Source organism: Schistocerca serialis, chromosome 8 (genome assembly GCF_023864345.2).
Source record: "Schistocerca serialis cubense isolate TAMUIC-IGC-003099 chromosome 8, iqSchSeri2.2, whole genome shotgun sequence".
In the NCBI taxonomy this organism is placed as follows: Eukaryota; Metazoa; Arthropoda; class Insecta; order Orthoptera; family Acrididae; genus Schistocerca; species Schistocerca serialis.
This window is the reverse complement of record NC_064645.1, coordinates 272,189,252-272,213,418: the sequence shown is the minus strand read 5'-3', so window position 1 is coordinate 272,213,418 and position 24,167 is coordinate 272,189,252. Positions and strand designations below refer to the sequence as shown.

At 38.0% G+C, this 24,167-nt stretch overlaps 1 protein-coding gene across 1 annotated transcript in view; it reads left to right on the top strand.

The window, feature by feature from the left end:
* LOC126416811 (ethanolaminephosphotransferase 1-like) overlaps positions 1-7,485 on the top strand; it is an 87,570-nt gene extending 80,085 nt beyond the window's left edge. Inside the window, exon 8 of the mRNA XM_050084693.1 lies at positions 2,483-7,485. Within this exon, the coding sequence (XP_049940650.1) occupies positions 2,483-2,545 (63 nt within the window). The 3' untranslated portion in view covers positions 2,546-7,485. The remainder of the gene's footprint in view (positions 1-2,482) is intronic.
* The last annotated feature ends 16,682 nt before the right edge of the window (positions 7,486-24,167 follow it).

The window sequence follows — 24,167 nt, the reverse complement described above, 5'->3', positions numbered from 1 at the left end:
ATGAGATATGTAGGAAGCCCAAGAAAAATCAACAATTTCAACCAAGAAGGGATAACAGACAAATGCCTACTACATGCAGAGAGGAGGAGGGGAGAGATCATATTAAAAATATTATGATTTTTTAAGTACCTGTGGTTTTAATACGTTTTGTAAGTACATATAAAACTCTGATGTGCTGAAGAAGACTCCTGAGGGCATTCATCTGTTCAGGTTAAATTTATAAATAAAAAATTAAACATAATATACAGGTTGTTCCAGGATGAATGGTCAATATTCAGGCATATGACAGGAACGATTATTTGAAGCAAGAAACTTCATGTGGATATACGTACTTTTCTGAAAGATTTCCAAGATAGAACATATTTAATGTACATTGTTATTTATTTTTTGTAATATTCAGTACGTTGTCATTGTTTACGATGTACTATAGTAGTGTAATCAGATTCGAGATGAATAATTTGATGTTGGACACTGATCTATCAAGTCAAAAAACTACCTCAAACTGGCTTATCTACACCTCAGTTCCCATATTTTTCACTCTCTTCACGCACCCTAAAAGTCTATGAGAAGAAATGAATAAGACCCTTCTAAAGGGAATTTATTGTAGTTTAATTTTTTACTGTGACACGTTTTCACTAGAGGCCGCAGATTTTGTGTTAATTCGAGAAAAACATATGAAGTAATTTTAAATATGTTTTGTCTCAGAAACTATTTGGAATAGGGCATATGTCCATACTTAATTTTTTGCTTCGGATGATTGTTCCTGTCATATCTCTGAATATTGACCATTCCTCCTGAGACAACCTGTATAAATGGACTATCATGTATGTTAAAATGACCTTTACATTTAGTAGCCTGCCCACCCAAAGCAATTAAAAGGCACATAAAGGCTATCGACATGCCAACAAAAGCAGCTATAAATGCAACAGACGTAGAACACCACTCACACAACAGGAAAACAGAAGAGCAACAACACAAGAAGATGACAATTAAAACAAATCATATAAGGATACAAAGAATTAATATCCGAACTCAAATGGAGATGTGCTGCATTAAAGCGAGTTGCAAGCTGTTTCACTGTGCCAAGAGCACAGAGAACAGAGTGAAGCCTCAAGTTGCAGTGTGGTCTGCTCAATGCGATTTCATCTGTAAGAGCTAGTTGCGTTGGTGGGGGGAGCAGTGACCTAGTTTGCAATCTGATCCTTAAGAATGGTGGAGACCAGTGAGCTAGTGATCTCCCTTGTAATCTGATCCCTGAGAGTGGTAGAGAGCAGTGAGCTAGTGAGGCAGGTTGTGGCCTAATCAGTGAGAGGGGTAGGGAGCACTGAGGTATTGGAAGGGGAGTGGTGCTTGGTGCCTGGATTGCTTTGTGACATGCTCCGACCATGTGGTGGCCGGAGACCACAGCTTTTATGATCGCTGTCAACACATTATGAGTGTGATGCTAAGACAAAGGAGAAGAAATAACAACTCACTCAAAAGCATATAAACATTTATTGTTCTTCTGAAATTTGAGACATTCTTTTGAAATAAAAAACAGGAACATGCTGGAAGTGTTTTCTGCATTAATGTATCATTCTAAAGAGCTCGGCTTTTGTTTGCCTCGTTAGTTGCATGGTCAGTGCAGGGGATTGGGAAGCGAAGGTTTCCAGGTTCAATTCGCAGTAAAATAATAATAATAAAAAAAATCCACTCACAGACTGGGTGTTGTGTTGTGCTTACTTTCATGTCGTCATAATTAGCATTACTATTGAAATGGCTGAATGGATACTGCCCGCAGCAAATAAATTGGGAAAAATGGAGCTTTCTTTATTTTTTGTTTTCATAGATGAGAAAAGCTTCATGTACTAATAAGATTTGCAAATCCACATGTGCACTTTGTCTGTAATACATTTTTTTGTAGCTTGGGAAATGTTTCCTTAAGGATGTAACATGGGATGCCATTGCAACAGCCTAGCGCAGAATTTTCTTTCTGCTCATTACGACCACCAGAAACGCATTTTGAAATCAGATGAACTACCAATTACTTTCTTCGAATCATCCATTATCCACTCTTTAGAAAGCTCTGACTCTTTGAATCAATTCAGGAGCAGAGTGCCCATCTCTAGCATAAGAGCAAGTGCTCCGTATGGGGAGGGGTTGATTTTTCCGTAGTACTGTTTATGTCATTGTAACGTTTTTCAATAAGAGTCACAAACTGCATGACACCAATCCTTCATTACTAAGTCAGTTTTATTTTGCTTCTTCTTTGTCTTAATTCTTCTCCTCCTCCTCCTCCTTCTGGTCATATGAGAATTGCATTAATTTGGGTCATTCTCATGTTTAGCAATGTGCTGTGTCCTCCTGTTCATGATGTTTCTGACCTGGTCTAATTCTGTCTTGGAAACGTATGACAGCTGAATTTTTTTAAAAAGTCACCTTTTTAAAAATATTTGATGAATTATCTGCATCTTCTTCATTTGCACCATTTTTCTCTCCATAGGTTCGCCAGATGTGCAGGCACTTCAGGATCAACTGTTTCCAGATAAAGCAGCACAGTCAATGACTATTAGCCGACAACACGTGTTAAATATATTGAAACCGAGATGAAAATGGGGAAATTCTTGCTTAAAAAGATTTTCACAGTGAAGCAATTAGCAATTCACTGTTTTGAAAATAGGATTACAATGACAGCAGGAGGATGATTAAGATATGAGCCAAGACCAGAGTTATTGGTGCCATGAGACATACAATAAAAGTAATTTCATTGCAGTGCATTCTGTGACAATACCATGTGTCAGCCTTGCCAGCACATATATTCTAAAAAATATGTAAACTGGATGATAGCTTAATTGATACAGCCACTTATACGGCAGTCTTATTTATCTGCATTTTAAGGAGAACCGTAGAGTGTAAAGACAAAGTGGTAGGCGCAGTGACAAACCCACAGATCAAAGTTTGTACATTCCTTATTTATGAACAGAATCAGTAGTTTACTGCAGTTAGGTTATTAATAAACAGTTGCATTAATTCTTCATTTACTTTTTTGTTTTGTTGGTTTTAGTTAAGGTTCTCAGCTATAATTATGTGAAGCCAAATTGGAATATTTACCATGGAGAGTTTTCTTTGCTGCCTCACTGGAGGATAGATGGCACATCAGTAACCCACTGACTTTGCAACACTTGCTGCTTTTAAATCTTTGTATAAGGTAGCCTTGGTGCCCAGTATTTTTTTTTTTTTTTTTAAAGAATTCATTGCTAGCCAAAGAAAGGCATGAAATGGTAAAACAAGTCAATTGAACTAAAAAATTTTACCTTTTCTAGGATCATGTTGTTCTCCATTGCTTACTTGGAAACATAAATTTTTGTTAATTTACTGGATTATAATTAAGAGGTGGCTGAGCAAGTGCAGAAAGACCAAGTTTATTTTGTGTGTGCACATTACTGTCTAGATTTTCATTACTATCTCAATTATGTGTACAAGATTGATTGATAGAAACTTCTGGAAAGAGAGAGTAAATTTGGTTCTCTCACATTTTGTGAAAAATATTTTATCCTTATAGATCTCGTTTTCGGGCTCAGGGTTTGCAATATAGATTTGAATAATTTATAATGTAGGGTCAATGAAACATACAAATCTGATACACTGTGCACAAGAGTCAGTTGTGAAATTAATTTGCTGGAGGAAAAAGGGAGCAGAGAGATATTTCTGTGATTCAGGAACTCATTGCTTCTTTTAACAGAAGAATAACCTCTTTACATTTTTTCACTTGACTCCAGCAGTTGTTTTGCATGCTGTTAGTTATGGCATTTTTGTCCTCAGTTTCAGTTGTATTTTTTTTTTTTTTTTAATCAAGCTGGATTTTGGTCTCATCTTTGCCGAAAAAGGTTTTCATATTTTATTAGATTATATATTTCTGCTAATACACATTTTCCACTGCTGGGAATACCTGAAATAATAACCTGTAATGTAATATTGGAATTGAGCAGGTAGGCAATGGACATAATCATCAGCTCATAAAAACTTCTGAAGCTGACTGCAAGAATTAAACAGTGGAGTCCTCTGTGCCCATGCATTTGTTAGGAAGGTGAATGGGGTAGAAAATATTCTGCCATATTATTTATCAAAAGTATTATCTTTATTTGTAAAAGAATATCAGGGTGTTACTTTCTACAGCATTTTTTCAGTCTTAATAGGAACACAGCTTGCTAATTTTTAGCTCGTGATATATGCCTGTGATTGATGTTTGGGTTTATAGTTGTGTAGACATTATTTATAGAAAGCAATTTTACAGTGCATTTCAGTTGTAGGTTGTAATTACACTACATGTTGTCATTTATACTATGAGCATTTATGGGCATTTGTAATTTATTTTCGGTGCTGTCCTTTTGTTCCATGTGCATATTGCTTTTTACATTTAAATTGAAGTTGCTCCTCATGGTTGTAAAAGTCGTAATGATTCAGGCTCATATTTTAATCATCCAGTGGTAGTAAATAAAAATTCTGTACTGTAGGTGGTGGGTAAAATTCACATAAACTAAAGGGAAACAAATTACAGATCACTTTGCCTTCATGACACATGTAAATGACTTCCCTGGCTTCTCTCTCTCTCTCTCTCTCTCTCTCTCTCTCTCTCTCTCTCTCTCTTACACACACACACACACACACACACACACACACACACACACACACACACACATTCACACACTCACCTAAATGTCGGATGCACAGTTATTAAAGTACTTTGTATGTTAAAGGTCTATAGCATCACCAACTATAATGTTCTTCTCCACCTATAATCACAAGTAGTTCAGAAATAAATCTTCACAGACCCAAAACAGCAGTTTCTCAGTGATATTTGCACTTCTTCATAACCTTTTTGATAATGGTATTCCTAAGTCCTATCAGGGATCTTTAATGCAAGTAAATGACAATTTCTATCCCATATGAAGTAACATATAATTGGCAAAGGATTACTAACAATTAAATATTGCTAAGTTTGAACTTCATTGTAAAATCAAATGACCAATTTTTCTCCACTCATCCTTGAGCGGCATTTCGCATGTATAGAAACCTATAAAGAGTGATCTAGTCATCCCCTTATATTGATTACTGTAAATCATGTCATGCATGGCTGTTCATGGATCAGTTAGAACACATAAATGCCCACCGATCTCTCATTTAATAAAGAACACACATTTTGCAACTGTGAGTTTCTGACAGATAGTTGGGATCTAAGTACAAAAAAGAGCCAAATGCTGCCCAAGTGGCATTTTATTATTGTTTGAGAATTGACTAATAAGTTCTCTCGGTTTCATAACACGTGTTGTCCCTCGGAAAATCTGTTGAGTGGTCCTGAAATGTATGCAGGTTACCTATTTTGTAATTTTTGTTGTTTGATTGTCCTTTTGTAAACTGTTTGTGCTTTGTTTTATGTGAATATCGTTTAATTAGAAATATTTGTGTGATTAAGTAGTTTCTGACCTGTATACATATTTTTAGTAATGATTAACTAGCAAACTGCACTTTAGAATGTAAATTCTAGGTAAGATGATTTGTCACTATTTATTTTTATGCAGTAATGCATATGCATTGTTATCTAGATTTTATGTCCTCTCATGAGCCGAAACTGACAAAAAAATTGTAACTAAGTATTTTACACAGCAGAGCTGATTTTTTTTCCTCTACTTATGCTCCCAATGTCACATTAATTTCAGTTTATCCTTACTTGACATATTGTTGCTACTTATTTTTAAGTATTGAAATAGTATCTATTTATGATAACTCCTTAAGTGCATGTTTCTAGTATTAATTTGATGGCACACATAAATTAGACTGTGAAGGCCAGTTTTTTTGGATGACAGTTTGTGAAATGAGTTATAAAATTTATAATACCCATTTCTTGACAGTGTGTGAAAGAAGAAAGTTTCAGAAAAATTACCTCTACTATGTAGTATATTTTCTATGACAGCAAATGTAATGTTGTAGCTTTCTCTGGTAACAGTTTGTAAACAAATTCAGCAAGATTCTGCTTGGATATACTCACTCCTGGATCACTGTTAACTCAGGAATGCACTGTTCAATACAGCACAGCAGATTCATCACTTCAGGAAACTTCACTATTTTTTGGCTCAACATTGAAGAGAGTCAAGCATGTTGTTATGTGTCAAGCTTCTGAGATGTCAGGAGATATTGAAATTTTGTGTGTATTAATAAGAAAAGTGATAAATCTCAAAATGTAAAACAGCAAAAAATGAATTGTCAGGAGGTAACATATGGGTTTAAGTGAAAAGTGCCACAATTCCATTAGGGATTAATATGTGTTATATGCCAGTTTTGTACTTGCAAATGATATCTTGTAATTATTCTGCCACTCTCGATAATAATCCAGTGAAGTGACATTTCCATGGCCTTGCAAAGGTGATTTACTGAATGTGTGTTATCAGAATAACCAGACTGTTCAGAATCTGATCGTGTTCAAAGGCATATAGTTCTTTGCAGAAAACTGACATGACATATCTTGTTTCACTTAAAGGAATGGTTTCATCCTGCACACAATTCCGAAAATTTATGGTGTGAAATATTAGTGCCAGTTGGAAAAATTTGGTATGCCATAAAAAAATTGGAACATTGAACAAATCAGTCTGTTTCTCTTGATTTGCTGTGTTTCATAGCTTCCGCAAACATTATTTGACCCATACAGTTTTTCTGTGATTGGTTCTTGTTAATATAAAATTTATGTAGAGCATTTATGAATCTCAACAAGATGCACCACAGATCAAATTTAGAAATCATATGGCAGGTCATGAGAGTTAATGCAGAATCAATACTTTAAAATGTAATAAAGAAGAGAAATAATGAAACTGAGTTGATACTACTCTGTGATGTAGAGCTGGGGAAATATAGAATACGACTATTCTTTCACAATGGAGATAATCAACATTTATCATATGATTCCATTTTTTTTTTTTTTCAGTGAATCCTCATGCATTTAAAATATTGTGTTATGCCACTACTTTATACTGTGGGCCTATTGGGTTCATTACTTTTCACAGATGTTTCACTAACATACAAAAATTGTTGTGTTCATGTACTTGTATATATCTGTAAATTATTTTTTGGGACCGAAGATAAAAAAATATCCAATTTTTGAGTGCAAAGTCTGTGGTCTGATACTTTTAACTCTGTATGACAGGCAGTCAATGTTACTCTCATACATAAGTGAGAACTCTTTTAAGGTAGTCCTCTCTGATGTGCAGGTGTGTAAAATAACATTATTTCTTTGCTCAAGTGTATGTATGTACCTGTAAATGCAATTAAATGATTTGTACAAAATTTAGTAAAAAATTAGTGCTTGTCTTGAGTTAGAAAGCAAATCAGTCATACTTGCAGCATGCAGATAAATTTGTCATAATTCGTTACCTTGGAAATAGACACACTAAAGGCAAATCATATTGTTCCTGTTTAAGAACTTTTGTATAAAAATACAAATCATATTTTGTGATACTGATTATAGTATTTCTGTACATCGAGTCTCATGTGTTATTACAACCTTTAAATTTGTCAACATGTGCATAGTGACCATGAAATATGAGAAACTCCAGACTTTTCTGCATGTTCCTGTTTTGCTTTATATATAACCTTAGACATTTTAGGCAACACGTTACAAGAAGTTGGTTAAGTATTTCTTGCAGCTTGTCTGGCCTTGGAATGTTCCTTCATAGTAGGGGGAAAGTGAATGTTCCTTGTGTTGCAGTTTGATAGAAAGGAATGTTAAGCAGTGAATGGAAGTAGAAGCTCTGAAGTTCTGAAAAGGTGGAGAAAGTGAAAGTGTAAGAGAAGACTACATTTAAAAGACATAAAATGCAGAATTGACCCAGTGGAAGGAGGGGTGGGGATGAATGGGGGAAAGAAAGACAAGGGTAGAAAGGGATAGTAGGTGCAGAAGAAGCAGAAAACTGCCAATAAGTAGTGTGGTTAGTGCACCAGAGAAGTCACCAGTCCAGTAGTAAACAATGTATTTATTGTTGTTAAGAGAGAGGAAGGAACATCTATAAAACTGTTGCATTTCTGCATGAATAAAGCATAAGGACTTCCAGGATCACTAAAATCAATTAAGAAGTTGCTAAATGATACTCCCCTACATTGAACAGCAAGAACTGTCAAATTAAGTGAGTTGTTAGATGCTAAATTACTCATACAGTATGACATAATTAAAGTGTTATGTATAATCCTAAACTGTAAAGGGATAGTCAGCTGCAGGGATATAATGTACTTGGACAATGAAGAACTGAAACAAGAATGGGGAAATGAAGGTGTGGCTGAAATCATAAACATTTTGAATGGAGTAAACGGTGAGATACAAAAGACTGTAGCCTTTATACTGTCGTTTAATGATCCAGAGCTACCAGAGTATGTTGCAGTATGTTTCAACCACCTGAAGGTTGGGCATTATGTACCTAACCCTGTGCAGTGGCCCATTTTGAGCACACCATCATGGGAATCAATTTGCAGGGAACATATATCAGATGTGGTTGAGCTGCTTACAAAAGTAATACTCACTGTAAAACTCCTCCTGTGTATGTGGGTTGCTTGCAGCAGCATCCTGCATGGACCACAGAATGCCTGGTCTTCTTAGATGAGGAAAAGATATAGGAAACCATATCACCAAACACATCCTTTGCAATGTAAAAAGGCATTTAAGGCTATCCAATCACCTACATTCACAAAGACATGTGCTTGAACAGTGAAGCAGACTGGTACTGGTGCCCAGTCAATGACAGCTGAAGAAAGTTGAACAGATTGCACCAGTTAATGTAGCTTCATATCTGTTTCATAGACTAAACCAAGTTCACATGTATCAGAAACAATAGTGGCAGAAGTACATTGCTGAGGAAAATCACGTGACAGAGAAAGAAAAACCTGGTCTAGATAAAAAGTCACAATAACATCCCTAAAATCCAAACAAGGTGCCTAGATTCTCAGATCCCAGAGATCTGGTCCAGAATCATCAGACCAAGCAACATTGGTCCTTCTAACATATCAGATGATTACTATTCAGACAACAGTGTCTGTTGTAGGGGACCAGCAATTCCCTCAAGGAACCCTCCCCACTGTTGCAAATTACACAGCTTCGAGGAATGATGGGGGTAAGACAGAGGGCAACCTCGTTCCTTAGATGGCTCCCACACTGGAGTGCAACAGCAATGGGTTCAGGACACACAAGTGGGAACTACTCTTTTAGCCGAGGAAAGGCAATGTGTATGTCTCTCCAAGAGACATTTTAAAGCTTCTGACAGCCCTGTGCTTCATACTTTCAGCCTCAACACAAAATACCATTGTTCCTCTCTCCCAGCCATCCCTCCTGTTGGTAGATTTTAATGTTCACAATGTGCTATGGGATTCAAACTATCTCCGCAAGAACTTGAACTGTTGAGAGCATCTTACTGTTATCAGTTACATGTCTATCAAATAGGGGGAAGAACACACACTTCAGCACTACGACAGAGTCATTTACTTGATTCTTTATATGCTGTCCAGTCCTACACACACACTGCTCAATAGAAAGAGGTTGACGAGTTGCATATAAATGACAACTTTGCAGTCTGGGTTCACTTGCCAGAGCAATGCCCAAAAGGAAGTTGCCACAATGTGTGCTCAGTAAGACAGAACGGACACTGTACAATGAACTTGTTAACATTTGACCCACTCTTAGAGATGAATGGATCATATTACTAACACTGCTCCATACTGCTGATGTAATTATTCTACAATCTTCTGGCCGACTGTCAGACAGCCTACCACCTGGTGAACTGCAAAGACTGCCTACTACCTGGTGGAAGAATGAACACTACTCCACAATCTGGTAGGGAAGCTACTTTGTGTAAGTTCAAGAGTCAGCCAACTGCAAAGAACCTCACAGTCTTTCAGGTACTGAGAGTGAACTGTCTTTGAATAATTAGGAAGAGGAAGAAGAAATTGTGGTGCCCAGCAGCTGCTGTAATGCAAAACAGAAGTCTCCAGATAGTTCCTTAGTCACTTTCGTTGTGAGTCCAGAAGGTGGTATTCCAATGTTTATAACCTGACACTCCTGAAAGTGCATATAAAACGGGCATTACTGCGAAGATAACACAAAATAAGCATATTTTTGTACACTGAGAATGCGTATGTTCCTATTTGGGTACATAAAATCCTTGAATGGCTCCATTAATAGAGATTTCAAGATTGTCACCTTATATGGTCCTCCCCCTACTCACTGAACAATAGAACATTGTCCCTAAAGGTAGTGGTTTAAGTGTCACTAAGTAGACCCTAATAGTATAATGTTGGCAGTAAAAAATCCTGTTCAGTGTTTATTGTTTGTGAACCAGACTTGCAACATCAGCTGTCAATTGCAGCTGACAATTGAAAGATTGTAGGAATGACAGAGCAGAAAGATTTCAATTGTGAAACCTGTGTATCCTTTTTTATCTGTCCACATTGTTTTTAACTAGACTGAGTTGAGGCTGAAGGACACTATCCGTAATTTGAAAGAAACTGAGTTTTCTGGAGCCCACATTTGATTTTAAGCTTACCTATTGCCACACTTAATGGGTGTGAGCACATGCTCACTGAAAGCACTAAATATTCGCCTTCCCAACCAGTGCACTGTATTGATCACATAATTGCATATGATCCTGAAGGCAAGGAGACCACTCAATTAAATCTTCATGAAGATTAATATGTTGACTGCCATGTGGTGGTCAGCAGCCACAGCGGAACTGTAAACCTGATGTTAGGTGGCCAGTGACTGCCAGAGCAGAGCCATGACCTAAAGCTGTGTGCCTGGCCTTGACTGTAGATATTTCTCCATTATTTGTGGAGTAGTCAACATGGTAAGTTAATCAACCAGAGTAGATCTCAGTTTCCAATCTGGACATTCACACTCTGCAGCTCTTGGTACCAATAAGGTACACTCTTGTTGATAGCTTTATAGCAAGCAAATATGGATTGGCTATGCACAAGCCTGCACTGCAGATAATGTGATTAATTAAAATACATAACCCTGCTGACCAAGAGTGCTACAGGTGCCAAGCAGACTGGCTGGCTGTTATAGAAAATGAGGTCACTTTGACTTTTTGAAGACTCTTGTGACCTGATGTCTAAATCATAGAATTCACAGTCATAGTTACATTTTATTTTATTTGAACAGGTAATTAGTTTTCGCTTCACATCCAACATCAGATATACCAGATGAAAATATAAATAAAGATATTTCAGCATTTCTGAAACGTGAACTTAGCTTTTTTTTTTTTTTTTTAAGTTATGGTTTCATGTGACTCACCAAGAATTCCTCTCCTGTGCCAACCTTTTCATCTCAGTGCAGCACTTACAACCTACGGCGTATGTTGTTTGCTGGATGTATTCAAATTTGTCTTCCTATAAATTTTTTGATATCTACATCTTCCTCTAGTACCATGCTAGTTATTCCCATATGTCTTAACACCTTCTGTCATCCTGTCCCTTCTTCTTGTCAGTGTTTTCCAGACATTCCTTTCTTTGCCGATTCTGCAGAGAACCACCTCATTCCTTACCTTATCAATCCACCTAATTTTCAACATTCTTCTGTAGCACCACATCCCAGATGGTTCAATTCTTTCCTCTTCAGTTTCCCCACACTTCATGTTTCTCTACCATACAATGCTCTGCTCCAAATGCACATTCTCAGACATTTCTTCCTCATATTAAGGCTTATGTGTGATAGTAATAGATTTCTCTTGGCCAGGAATGCCCTCTTTGCCTGTGCTAGCCTGCCTTTTATGTCTTCCTTTCTTTGTCCATCATGGGGTATTTTGGTACCAAGGTAGCAAAATAACTTTGTCTATTTCACAATCACCAATTTTGATGTAAATCTTCTCACTATTCTCATTTCTGTTACTTCTCATCACTTTTGTCTTTTTCCTGATTACTCTCAATCCATATTTTGTACTTAGTAGGCTGTTCATCTAGTTCAACAGATTCTGTAACTCTTCTTCACTTTTACTGAGGATAGCAATGTCATCAGTGATTTATTTCTGTCATTTCTTCTTTGATGTTTACATTGAACAACAGGGGCAAAAGACTACATCTCTGTCGTACACCCTTTTTAATCCAAGCACTTCATTCTCTGTCTTCCATTCTTATTGTTCCCTCTTGGTTCTCGTACATAGTGCACAGTACCTGTTTTTCCCTATAGCATACCCCAATTTTTGCCAGAATTGCAAACATCTTGCACCATTTGACACTGTCAGATGCTTTTTCCAGGTCAACAGAATCTATGAACATGTCTTACTTCCATTATCAACCGCAATATCATAACTACCTGTCTGGTACCTTTATCTTTCGTCAAGCCAAACTGATGGCCACACACTATATCCTCAGTTTTCCGTTTCATTCTTCTGTATATTATTTTTGTCAGCAACTTGGATGCATGAGCTGTTAAGCTAATTGTACAATAACTCTCACACTTGTCAGACCTTGCACTCTTCCAAATTACGCAGATGATGTTTTTCCAAATGTCTGATGGTATATCGCCAGTCTCATAAGTCTACACACCAGTGTGAATAGTCGTTTTGTTGCCATTTTCCCCCAGTGATTTTAGAAATTCTGGTGGGATGTTACTATCCCCTCTGCCTTATTTGATCTTAAGTCTTCGAAAGCTCTTTTAAATTCTGACTCTAATGTTAGATCCCTTCTGTATTCCCTGCCGACTTCTGTTTCTTTTTCTTTAACATCATCTGACATGTCCTTTCCCCTGTAGAGGCCTTTCCTCCCTCCTCAGCGTTCAGCAGTGGAATTCCCATTTCATTCTTAATGTTACTACCCTTGCTTATACTTCCACCGAAAGTTGTTTTGACTTTTATATATTACTCATCTCTCTTTTGATTTCTTCAGATTTTCCATGCAGCCATTTACCTCAGCTTCATCAAACTTCCTAATTATTTCATTCGTAATTGATTTATACTCCTGGATCCCTGAATTTCCCTGAACATTTTTGTACTTCCTTGTTTCGTTGGTCAACTGAGGTGTCATAGAATAGGGCAATACCAATATAGCAGGACAATAATGATTATTTGGCCTGTAGCTTGAAAGTTGAGCTCTCCTGCAAAACAGCAACAATAATGGAGCTGGCACACAATGTATAATCAAAGATAACATTATTGTTTACTTCGCTGAATGCCAAGAATTTGCTGTTTCCACCTACAGTCGGTCAGTAAATATTGTGAGAAACAGTCTATTGCATGTAAAAAATGTTGACAGTGAAAACTTTAGTTGAAGAGCTTTGCAGGCTGTACAAATAGAGTAAGTTAACATTGTTAACTATTCCTTAGTTAGTTAAGTATCCTATGAACATTTATATAAATTTGTAAGTACTACTTCTGTGAAGACAGAGGGCTTTTATATGGAAAGTTGCCTTGTTATGGGATAATAACAATCATGGTGAGGACATAAGTCAAGAAGCTTGAGTCCAGCAGAATGTGCAGATACAACTCCATTTTCCTGGAAAATGCAGTCAAGGCTGTGCATCAGGAAAATGAGCATCAGACGATTTTGCTGTACAATACACAACCCTTAACGATAAGTTATGGAATAAGTATGGACACAAGGTGGGCGTACCAACAGCTTTAAGCAGAGAAGAGGAGAAAACACTTGCTGTGTGTTTGTTGATATGTGCCAAGTGGGGATTTTCCAATGAGAAGCATGGGTATATGTAACATTGTACAGGGTTACCTTAACCACTCAGAGGAAATGGAAAAGAGATTTAAAGAGACTTGGCCAGAATTTTAGTGGGTTCATGCATTTCTGAGAAGAATCTCCAAACTGACGATGAGAATCTGAGAGAAGATGAGAAGAGTTAGAGCAGCTGCTTCTAAGGAGATCGTAATGAAATACTATAATACTCTTAAGGAAACATTGGATAGAGTTCATGACTAAGATATTTGACTACAATGAAACAAATTTTTCTGACGATCTAGGACAGGTGAAGGTACTTGTCAAAAGAGGAGGAATATTGTTACCCCCATTAACTGTTGACAAAAGTAAGCACCAGTATGATGCTTGGACTGCAAAAGGCATTGATGGGGCTGGTTACAACAGGAATATGAATGGTTGGTTCAATCTAAACATGTTTGAATCATGATTCACGAAAATTTTGTTGTCTTGTGCCAAGAAATTGCAAGGACCCAAGATTATGATCAGGAATAACTTATCCAGTCATCTCTTGATAAATGTCATCAAGATTTGTCCTCCTGCCTCCAAATACAACCCACCTTTGCCAGCCTCGTGACATGGCATTCTTTCACCCGTTAAAGATGGCTTGACAATGCATGTTGGATGAATGAAAGAAATCCAACAGAGGAATGATGGAGAAGTCAGTATTTCCTGAACTGTTGAAAATAGGTGTGAATTCTGCAACCAATATAATATCAGAGTTTTTAAAAAAACTTGATATTGCGCCTTTCTGCTTGAAGAAGTGTTGCATCAGATTCCACAAAATGAGAATGACCTGGACTGCATCCTTTGAAGAACATGTCCAGCAAGCCCAAGTTGGTGGCAAAAATACAAGCACACCTGTCTGTCATTCAAATTGCCAAACTGTACTTCCTCGGAAAGGCATTGTGAATTGATCACCACTGATACAGAGGATAGAGAGAAAAGTGTGGAGTCACAAGAAGATGAAAATATGCTGGAAACAAGTACCTCAGGTTCTGAGTTGATAGAATCATGTTACTTCTCCCTCAGAGATACCACTTCAACTTCTGTCAAAACAGGAAAGGAACAGTAGCTACTGAGAGATGCCATTGTTCTTGTCACATTACCAGGAAAGAAAGGAATTCAACATTTTATTGGACAGATAATTAGAAAGACAAGTTCAGGACACTATGAAATTAATTTCACGCGAAAAAGAAATAATGGAGCCACAACCTTTTTTTGCATTCCCAATGGACATAGGAAAAGAACAAATCACCACAGAGATGGAGCAAATATCGCGCAAACGAGGTAAGTTCATTTTCTGTGACAGTGATGTTAGCACTTTGGAGTATGACTGACTGTAATGAAAAAAGTGTTCAAATCTGAGTGTCGAGTTGGGTGTTAAAATTTTTGATTTTTCTTGTCCATATATTAAAATGTGTAGGCCTGTTTTTTAATTTTGTAGCGACAGCAGTGTTCGTTCATTTTTAAAAGTATAAAATTTTGATTGTTGTAATGTATGGAAAAGTGTGACACCAATAATCAAGCAAAATAAACCCCTGATTGGAATTACCCCACACCATGGGGTGTCACTGATCAGCACCCTCTTTCCTGTACTCGTGGTATATTTCCTTGCTGCTTTGGTTTTCTATTATTATCGAACAGACAAGAAAGAGTCACACATTTTAAATGAAAAATTACGTAAATATAGTTTTAATGGCATGATAAATATCAGTAAAAAACACCCAAAAGTGATCAATGTTACTGATTTCTTCTGTTACCCATGGTTTCTTCAGTTATCTTCCCACTACTTATGGTTTTCTTCCCAAATCCTGTGATTGCCCTTTACAGATATGTCCATTCCGCTTCAAATGAACTGGCTACTAAGCTATCCATTATCGCAATATCTATAGTCTTTGAGAGCTATTCATTATCACAATATCTATAGCCTTAGAGAACTTCAAGCAATATGATATTGCAGTGCCTGATTTGCTAAGAAGAATGATGCAGTGTCCCTTTGGACATATGCGCATCGTATTTATCTGCTGATACCAGACAGCAACTTTCAATTAAAATGCCGTCCCTTGTATGGGAACTAAATAATGCATGTACAATTACAGGTTGTGAAGCAGGAACAATGACATATGGAAGTTTGCGTCTGGCTATGAGTCGTGCATGGATAGTCAGAGGTGTTAAGATGACTGCTCACATAAAGTGGGAAATGTGGTCCCAGTCTGGTGCAAATTTTCATTGTTGTCATTCCATTATACAGCTGATGGTTGTTCATATTCACAACTGCAGATACCTTTCATGTAGAGCTTCAAGCGTCTCTCTTCATTCCATAGTACTCTTCATTCCATAGTACCTCCTGACTAGTCTCTTTAAACTTAAGTGTGCTCTTTACCATTTCTAAATTGTGATTGGAATCTATATCTGCTCCTGGGTATACTTTACAATCCAAAATCTAGTTTCAGAATCTCGGCCTGACCATGATGTAATATAACTTAAATCTTACTGTATCTCCTGGCCTTTCTCAAGTGCACGTCCTCCTCTTGTTATTCTTGAACAGAGTATTTACCATTAGTAGCTGAAATATTACAAAACTTACTCTTTGCCCTACCTTCCTAATCATAATTAATCCCAATCCCATCGTATGATTTTCTGCTGCTGTTTATGTTACTTTATACTTACCTGACCAAAAATCTTATTTACTTAACCATTTCACTTCACTGAATCTCACTGTATCTACATTGAGCCTAAGTCTTTCCATTTTCAGATTTTCCAGCTTCCCTACAACTTTCAGACTACTGATATTGCACTCCCCAACTCGTAGACTGTTGTCCTTTCATTGGTTGTTCAGTTTTTCTCTCAAGGTCACCTCCCCTTGGCAGTTGCGTCCTAGAGATCCAACTGGGGGACTAATCTGGAATCTTTTACCACTGGAGAGATCATCATGACACTTTTTCAGTTACAGGCCAGATGTCTTGTGAATACACATCATGTGTCTTCAGTGCAGTGGTTTCCATTGCTGCATCCTCGTGCTGCTGATTATTGTTGATTCTTCTGCCATTTAAGGTCAGTTTAACCCAAGGGTAAAACAGTGCCCTGAAACTCCACTGCTTATGCTGGAAGGTTTTGATCACAATTGATGGACCATTGGTGCAACCTATTACACACAAACAGAAAAACAAGTAAACTTATTAACTCATAAGGTAGTAAGATAGAGAAGATTATTAAGTAAACTGACTAGCCATTTACATTATACAGTTCATCACAATACTGACTATGTTGTAGACTGCCTTATATTATAAAATTAGCCTCTTCTCCCATGGCTTCACGCGCATACACGTTCAGCACATGTATGACACACATCTCCTGTCCGCTTGGTTCATCTCATCTGTGTCTTCCCTCCAGCCATATCATCCTTCCTGTGTCCATAGCTGTCTCCTCGTCCTCCTCTCTCTGTCCATCTCCTCTCCCTCTTCCTTTTCCACCTGCCCACTATCCACCACATCCTCCACAGGCCTCTTTCATGTCCCTCTCCGTCCATCTCCTCCTCCCCCCTCTCTCCGTCCATCTCCTCCTCCCCCCTCTCTCCGTCCATCTCCTCCTCCCCCCTCTCCCCGTCCATCTCCTCCTCCCCCCCTCTCCCCGTCCATCTCCTCCCCCCCTCTCTCTCTCTGTCCATCCTCTTCTCCCCCTCTCTCTCTCTGTCCATCCTCTTCTCCCCCTCTCTCTCTCTGTCCATCCTCTTCTCCCCCCTCTCTCTGTCCATCCTCTTCTCCCCCCCTCTCTCTGTCCATTCCCTCCTCCCCTCTCTCTCTGTCCATCCCCTCCCCACCCCTCTCTCTTTCTATCTCTGTGTCCTTTCTCTATCCATCTCCTTTCCCCCTTTCTGTCTGTCTCCTCTGCCTCCACTCTCTGTGCATCTCCTTGCCCCCACACTCTGTCCACCTCCTTTTCCCCTCTCTGTCCATATCCTTCACATTCTCTCTGCCCATATCATTCTCCCCTCTGTCTGTCTGTCCATCCCTTCCACCCTCCTGTTTGGCTATCTGTATTTGTGTCCCCTGAAAGGCATCCAATACTACCCACACAACATACCTGCTATGCAGGGCAGCCTACATGCCAGTGGTATAAAACCGTTTTGCTCATATCTCCACTCATATGGGAGCTAGGAGGTTCTAACTCCTGCAGTGCTGATTCTCATATAGCAAGTGGTACGTGTACCAAATATGGTTGAAACTGGACCAGTGGTTTAGGAAGAGATGCTGGACATACACACATACATATGTACAGTGTTTCAGCCACTATAGCAAGTCGCCTTCTTCAGTGTTTATGGTACTATTGAGGCAATGTAGCTCCAACATACAGTTTTCATTGCTGCCCCAAAATTACTTAAAAGGAGTGTAAATAACATTTGGCTTGTAATTGGATGTTGAGAGTGGTGCTGAAGTGAAGTGATATCCTTTGTTGGTGGAACTTAAAGATTGAATTTTACTGGCCCACATTAGCCAGTCAGGAGGAAGCTGCTTTGGTGGCTTAGTGCTGTTCCCACAGTGTATGGTAGTGGTTAACACGAGTCAAGACGGGTTTTTCTAAGGCCACAGCTGATGGAGCAGCCTCTTGAATGCAATCTGTCCGTATGTTAGGATCCAAGACCATGGAAGCCTGTAACCAGAGGCACGATTAGGGTTTAATATCCTGTCAGCAGAGAACCAATCAAATGTGTTGACACTGTCTGGTTAACTACCTTGCTCCTGTAAGTGGTTGCCTAGATTGAATGCAAGCCTCCTTACACTGTGTGTGTGTTTACTGTAATCAGTTTGGTGTTCTGGCAAAATGGATTTATAATGTTGTCTAAGACCTCTACAACTAAACCTATACTTTCCAGACCTCTGTAAAGTGTGTGGGTGTAGGACACTTTTCATAGTGCCACTCTATATGTGTATGGGCTGCAGGACACTACTGCTTAAATGCTTCTGTGTGCATTGTAATTAATCTACGCTTGTCTTTTTGGTTCGTATGGGAACTATATGTATGGTCTGTAGTGTACTCCTAGGTTCTTCATTTAATATTTGGCCTCAGTGCTTTGTAAGTAGACTTTGTGAGACAGTTAGCATCTTTCTTCAAGAGTTTCTTCAACCAGTTCATGTTTGTCAGCATTTCTGTGATGCTCTCTCATCAGTGAAACAAATGTGACTATTTGTGTTGCCCTTCTGTGTATACATTCAGTAGCTCCTGTTAGTCCTATTTGATATGGGTCCCCCCACACTTGAGTAAATTTCTAGGGTGGTTCACACAAGTGTTTTGTAAGCAGTCTCTTTTGTAGACTTTAATGCAGTTTCCCAGTATCCTACTAATGAATCAAAGTCTGCCACCTGCTTTACTTATGAATGAGCCTATGTGATCTTTCCATTTCATATCTATACATGTTCTTACACCTAGGTATTTGTATGTTTTGACTGATTCCAGTTATGACTCTGTTGTCACGAGATACTGATGATCCACACTTCGCACTTTGTGAAGTGCATCATTTTACATTTCTGAACATTTAAAGCAAGTTGCTAATAGTTGCACCATTTTAAAATCTTATCAAGTTGTGATTGAATAACTCTGCAGCTGTTACAGATAGAACTTATTATAGATGACTGCACCACCAGCAAACAATCTGAGATTACTGTCAATACTTCAGCTCATTAACATACAACATGAAAAGCAAGGGTCACTACACACTACTGCTAGACACTCCTGTAGTTAATTTTACATCTGTTGATGACTCTGCATCCAGCTTCATCTCTCCTAACAAGGAATCCTCACTCTTGCAGTAAATTTCATTTGATACTTCAAATGATCATGCCTTTTGTTAATAAGTTTTGGTGTGATGCTAAGTCAAAGGCTATCCACAAGCCAAGAAATTCTGCATTTTCCTGATTTCTGTGATCCACTGTTTTGGCTTTCAGTATCTTATGTGATAAAAGCTCGAGTTGGGTTTTATATGGCAGATGTTACTGGACTCCATGCTGGTTTTCTATTCAAGATACTTCATTATGTTTGAGCTGAGAATATATTCTAAGAGTCTATTACAGATGTATGTCAATGATATTTGACCATAGTTTTGTGGATCACTTCTGCTACCCATCTGGGAGACAGGTGGGACTTGTGCTTTCCTGCAACTACTTGTTCAAGGGATCTACAGTGTATTATGGTTAGAAGAACAGCTAAGCCACAAAGGGTATATTGTTCAAGGGATCTATAGTGTATTATGGTTAGAAGAACAGCTAAGCCACAAAGGGTGTATAGACTCTGACTCGAATGCATTGGCTCCTGGGCCCTTCTTCCTTATCAGCAATTTTACCTGTTTCCCTGCACCACCAAAACTGATATCTACAGAGTGGGGCAGAGTGAATAGTGACTCTGAAAAGTGTGGGAATTGTTCTCAATTGATGGAAGGTGTTGGGGATGCAGTTGGCCATGTTCTTGACAGGTTAGCATTCACAGGAAATGGAGTGGTGGACACCTTAATATCATGTGTGTGCTGTCAAAGTCTTGCATGCAGGCGTATCATGCTTTTAATAATGATTTTCAAATTAATAGAAATTAGCTGCTGTTGGCCGACTGTACAATTAAAAAGTAGTTTAATATATTTTAAGACTTAGTATATGACTTTAAAGAAGTCTGGGAAATCAAAGACAGTGTGTACTGGTGTAAACATCAATCTTGTAAGAGTTACAATTGAAGGAAACCTGTGTTGCTCAGCTCACTAGTATGGTACTACATTTGATATTTCCTATAGAATGGTTAGACAGATATTACACAATGATGTCCACTCTCATTCCCACAAGATTCAAATTAGTTAGGCTCTTAAATAAACATATTGCATGAGTCAAAGATAGTTCTGTGAATAAATGTGGAATTTAATTAATGAAGACATTGTAAACAATCTGTGGTGAGTGGCATGGCCCATTTTCATTTGTCCAATTATGTAAAAAGCAGGACTTAGGTTTTTGAATGGCGTTTATCTTAGACTTCACCATCAGTAACCACTCCATTTTACAAAAGCTACTATTTGTTATGCTGTGTCATCATCAGAGACTACAGGGACCTACATTTTTTAAGATGATCTAGATAGCGCTGTGACAGTGACTAAACAAAGACATACATGTTAGAAAACTTAATCACTCCACAATTTCCTCAGTTCAAAGAAAACAAGGATAAATTTCTTCAACAAGACAGAACAACCTAGCACACATAAAGAGTAAGCAATATGTTGTTAATGCTTTATTTCCAAATTACATGATCTCTCAAGATGGGGATACAGCATGGCTTTCCATTCACTGGACTTAACAATGTGTGACTTTTTCTTGTGAGTTTACCTGAAAACTAAAGTGCTTCAGGAAAGCCCACCATGAACAACTGAAGCTCTGAAAGAACGGATCCTAAAGGAGGTGGTTCAGTCCCATGGGCAATGCTGTGGAATGTGATCGATAACTCCAAGGCTTACTCGGATGAATGCCTACACCAGAACAGATGTCATCTTATTGGAGTTATATTTTAAACTTAGTTACATTTATAGAATTTTCATAAATGCCTTTTATGTAGTTTAGGATGATAAAAATACATTTTGAAAAAATTGACTGAATTTTTACAGGTCTTTCTTTTTTACTCTGCCCCACCCTGTATTTACTTATTTTTGTAGTGATAAAAGAATTTCTCTGGGTCATTACTTGTGGATCTTCTTTAGTAAAGAAGTATTTGAATGGAAATCTCATTTCTGCTTTTGTTTCCCTAACCTCAGTTTCAGTTCCTGGTGCATCCATAAGTTTTAGGTATCACTTAACCCCCCCCCCCCCCCCTCTCCTCCCCCCACCCTCAATCATCTGTCATAAAATATATTGCTCAAAATTTTATTTCAAATTTCATTTAAAGAGTTATGTAACACATCACGTTACAATAAGTAGTAGTCTGTATCTTAAACAATTATTTTGTTGTATTTTAGACTAGCTTGGTCATTTCAGTATCAGGTCCAGGTACTTTCACCAATGTTCTATCATATTAACATATACACTGTCAAATTATTACACACACAAATGTAACACAGCCACAACAGTGTACAGACCAACATGACTAAGTGTCCAAAACTTCCCAAAGTAAATTAGTCACTTGTGTAAACAGCATTATCACTTAAATATTAAAACAATAATCACTGATATAACATCCATTATTGTCATGGCTACATTTAAAAATTTATAATGGAAAATTAAGATATTCTATTCAAATAAAGAAAAATTCTGAAATAACAGATTTGTTGTACATTATCTTTTCCTACTCAACAATCTGTAAAATTTTGTATGTGAACAATGGATCTCAAAACGTTAATTTACAGATAAAATTCTCAAATGGTTTAATTACTTTCATTTAAGTGATCTCAGCTTTTCTAACTATGATTGGTTAATTGTTTACTTTTTCATGTTCATCCAAGTTATTGCCACTATGCACAATATTTTGATGACTGAACTTCTTCTGGTGCTGTGAGTTCACATGACAGTACAACTCTCAGCACTTAAAGAAGATGAATGGGTCAGATGTTGAAATAATGTTCATAAAATGGACACAACATCTGGAATGAGCATCCAAATGTACACCATTAACTTTCATTTATACACAATCGGAAGTTGAAATACTATTATTCCATAAGCAAAAATGTTTTTGAAGTTGTGTTAGAAGTAGATAACATTTGAAATGAAACTTCCTGGCAGATTAAAACTGTGTGCCCGACCGAGACTTGAACTCGGGACCTTTGCCTTTCGCGGGCAAGTGCTCTACCAACTGAGCTACCCAAGCACCACTCACGCCCCGTCCTCACAGCTTTACTTCTGCCAGTACCTTGTCTCCTACCTTCCAAACTTTACAGAAGCTCTCCTGCGAACCTTGCAGAACTAGCACTCCTGAAAGAAAGGATATTGCAGAGACATGGCTTAGCCACAGCCTGGGGGATGTTTCCAGAATGAGATTTTCACTTTGCAGCGGAGTTTGCGCTGATATGAAACTTCCTGGCAGATTAAAACTGTGTGCCGGACAGAGACTCGAACTCGGGAGCTTTGCCTTTCCGGCACACAGTTTTAATCTGCCAGGAAGTTTCATATCAGCGCACACTCCACTGCAGAGTGAAAATCTCATTCTGAAACATCCCCCAGGCTGTGGCTAAGCCATGTCACCACAATATCCTTTCTTTCAGGAGTGCTAGTTCTGCAAGGTTCGCAGGAGAGCTTCTGTAAAGTTTGGAAGGTAGGAGACGAGGTACTGGCAGAAGTAAAGCTGTGAGGATGGGGCGTGAGTCGTGCTTGGGTAGTTCAGTTGGTAGAGCACTTGCCCGCGAAAGGCAAAGGTCCTGAATTCGAGTCTCGGTCCGGCACACAGTTTTAATTTGCCAGGAAGTTTCATATCAGTGCACACTCCTCTGCAGAGTGAAAATCTCATTCTGGGAACATTTGAAATGTTTGAATACTGGACAAATGACCATTTTGTTTCATATTACTTTCCAGTAAGTTTGTGGATACAAATTTACTAATTGTCAGCAAAACACCTATATTAAATAACTGAGTTGCATAAGAAATGAGTAAATAAATCAAACTGAAGTTTTGATCTCTACATTTGCATAATTCAGAATATGAAATGAGATGATGAACTTTGTTAAATACCGGGTGATCAAAAATTCAGTATAAATTTGAAAACTGAATAAATCATGGAATCATGGAATAATGTAGATAGAGAGGTACAAATTGACACACATGCTTGGAATGACATGGGGTTTTATTAGAACCAAAACATAATACAAAAGTTCAAAAAATGTCCGATCAGAAATGTCTGATCAGAATAGCAATAATTAGCATAACAAAGTAAGACAAAGCAAAGATGATGTTCTATACAGGAAATGCTCAATATGTCCACCATCATTCCTCAACAATAGCTGTAGTTGAGGAATAATGTTGTGAACAGCACTGTAATGGTGAGGCATTGGCGTCAGATGTTGTCTTTCAACATCCCTAGAGCTGTCGATGGATCACGATACACTTGCGACTTCAGGTAGCCCCAAAGCCAATAATCGCACGGACTGAGGTCTGGGAACCTGGGAGGCCAAGCATGATGAAAGTGACGGCTGAGCACACGATCATCACCAAACGATGCGTGCAAGAGATCTTTCCTGCATCTAGCAATACCTTTTTTCCTTTTTTTTTTTTTGTTCTAATAAAACCCCATGTCTTTCCAGGCACGTGTGTCAATTTTTACCTCTCTATCTACATTATTCCGTGGTTTATTAAGTTTTCAAATCTATACTGACTTTTTGATCACCCGGTATATGTCATTACATTACTTTAAATACTGTTAGATAACATTTAACATGTCTGAAGGTAAGTAACATGAAATACGATGCATAGAATTCATGTAGTTGTAAGTATCAAATACATCAATATACC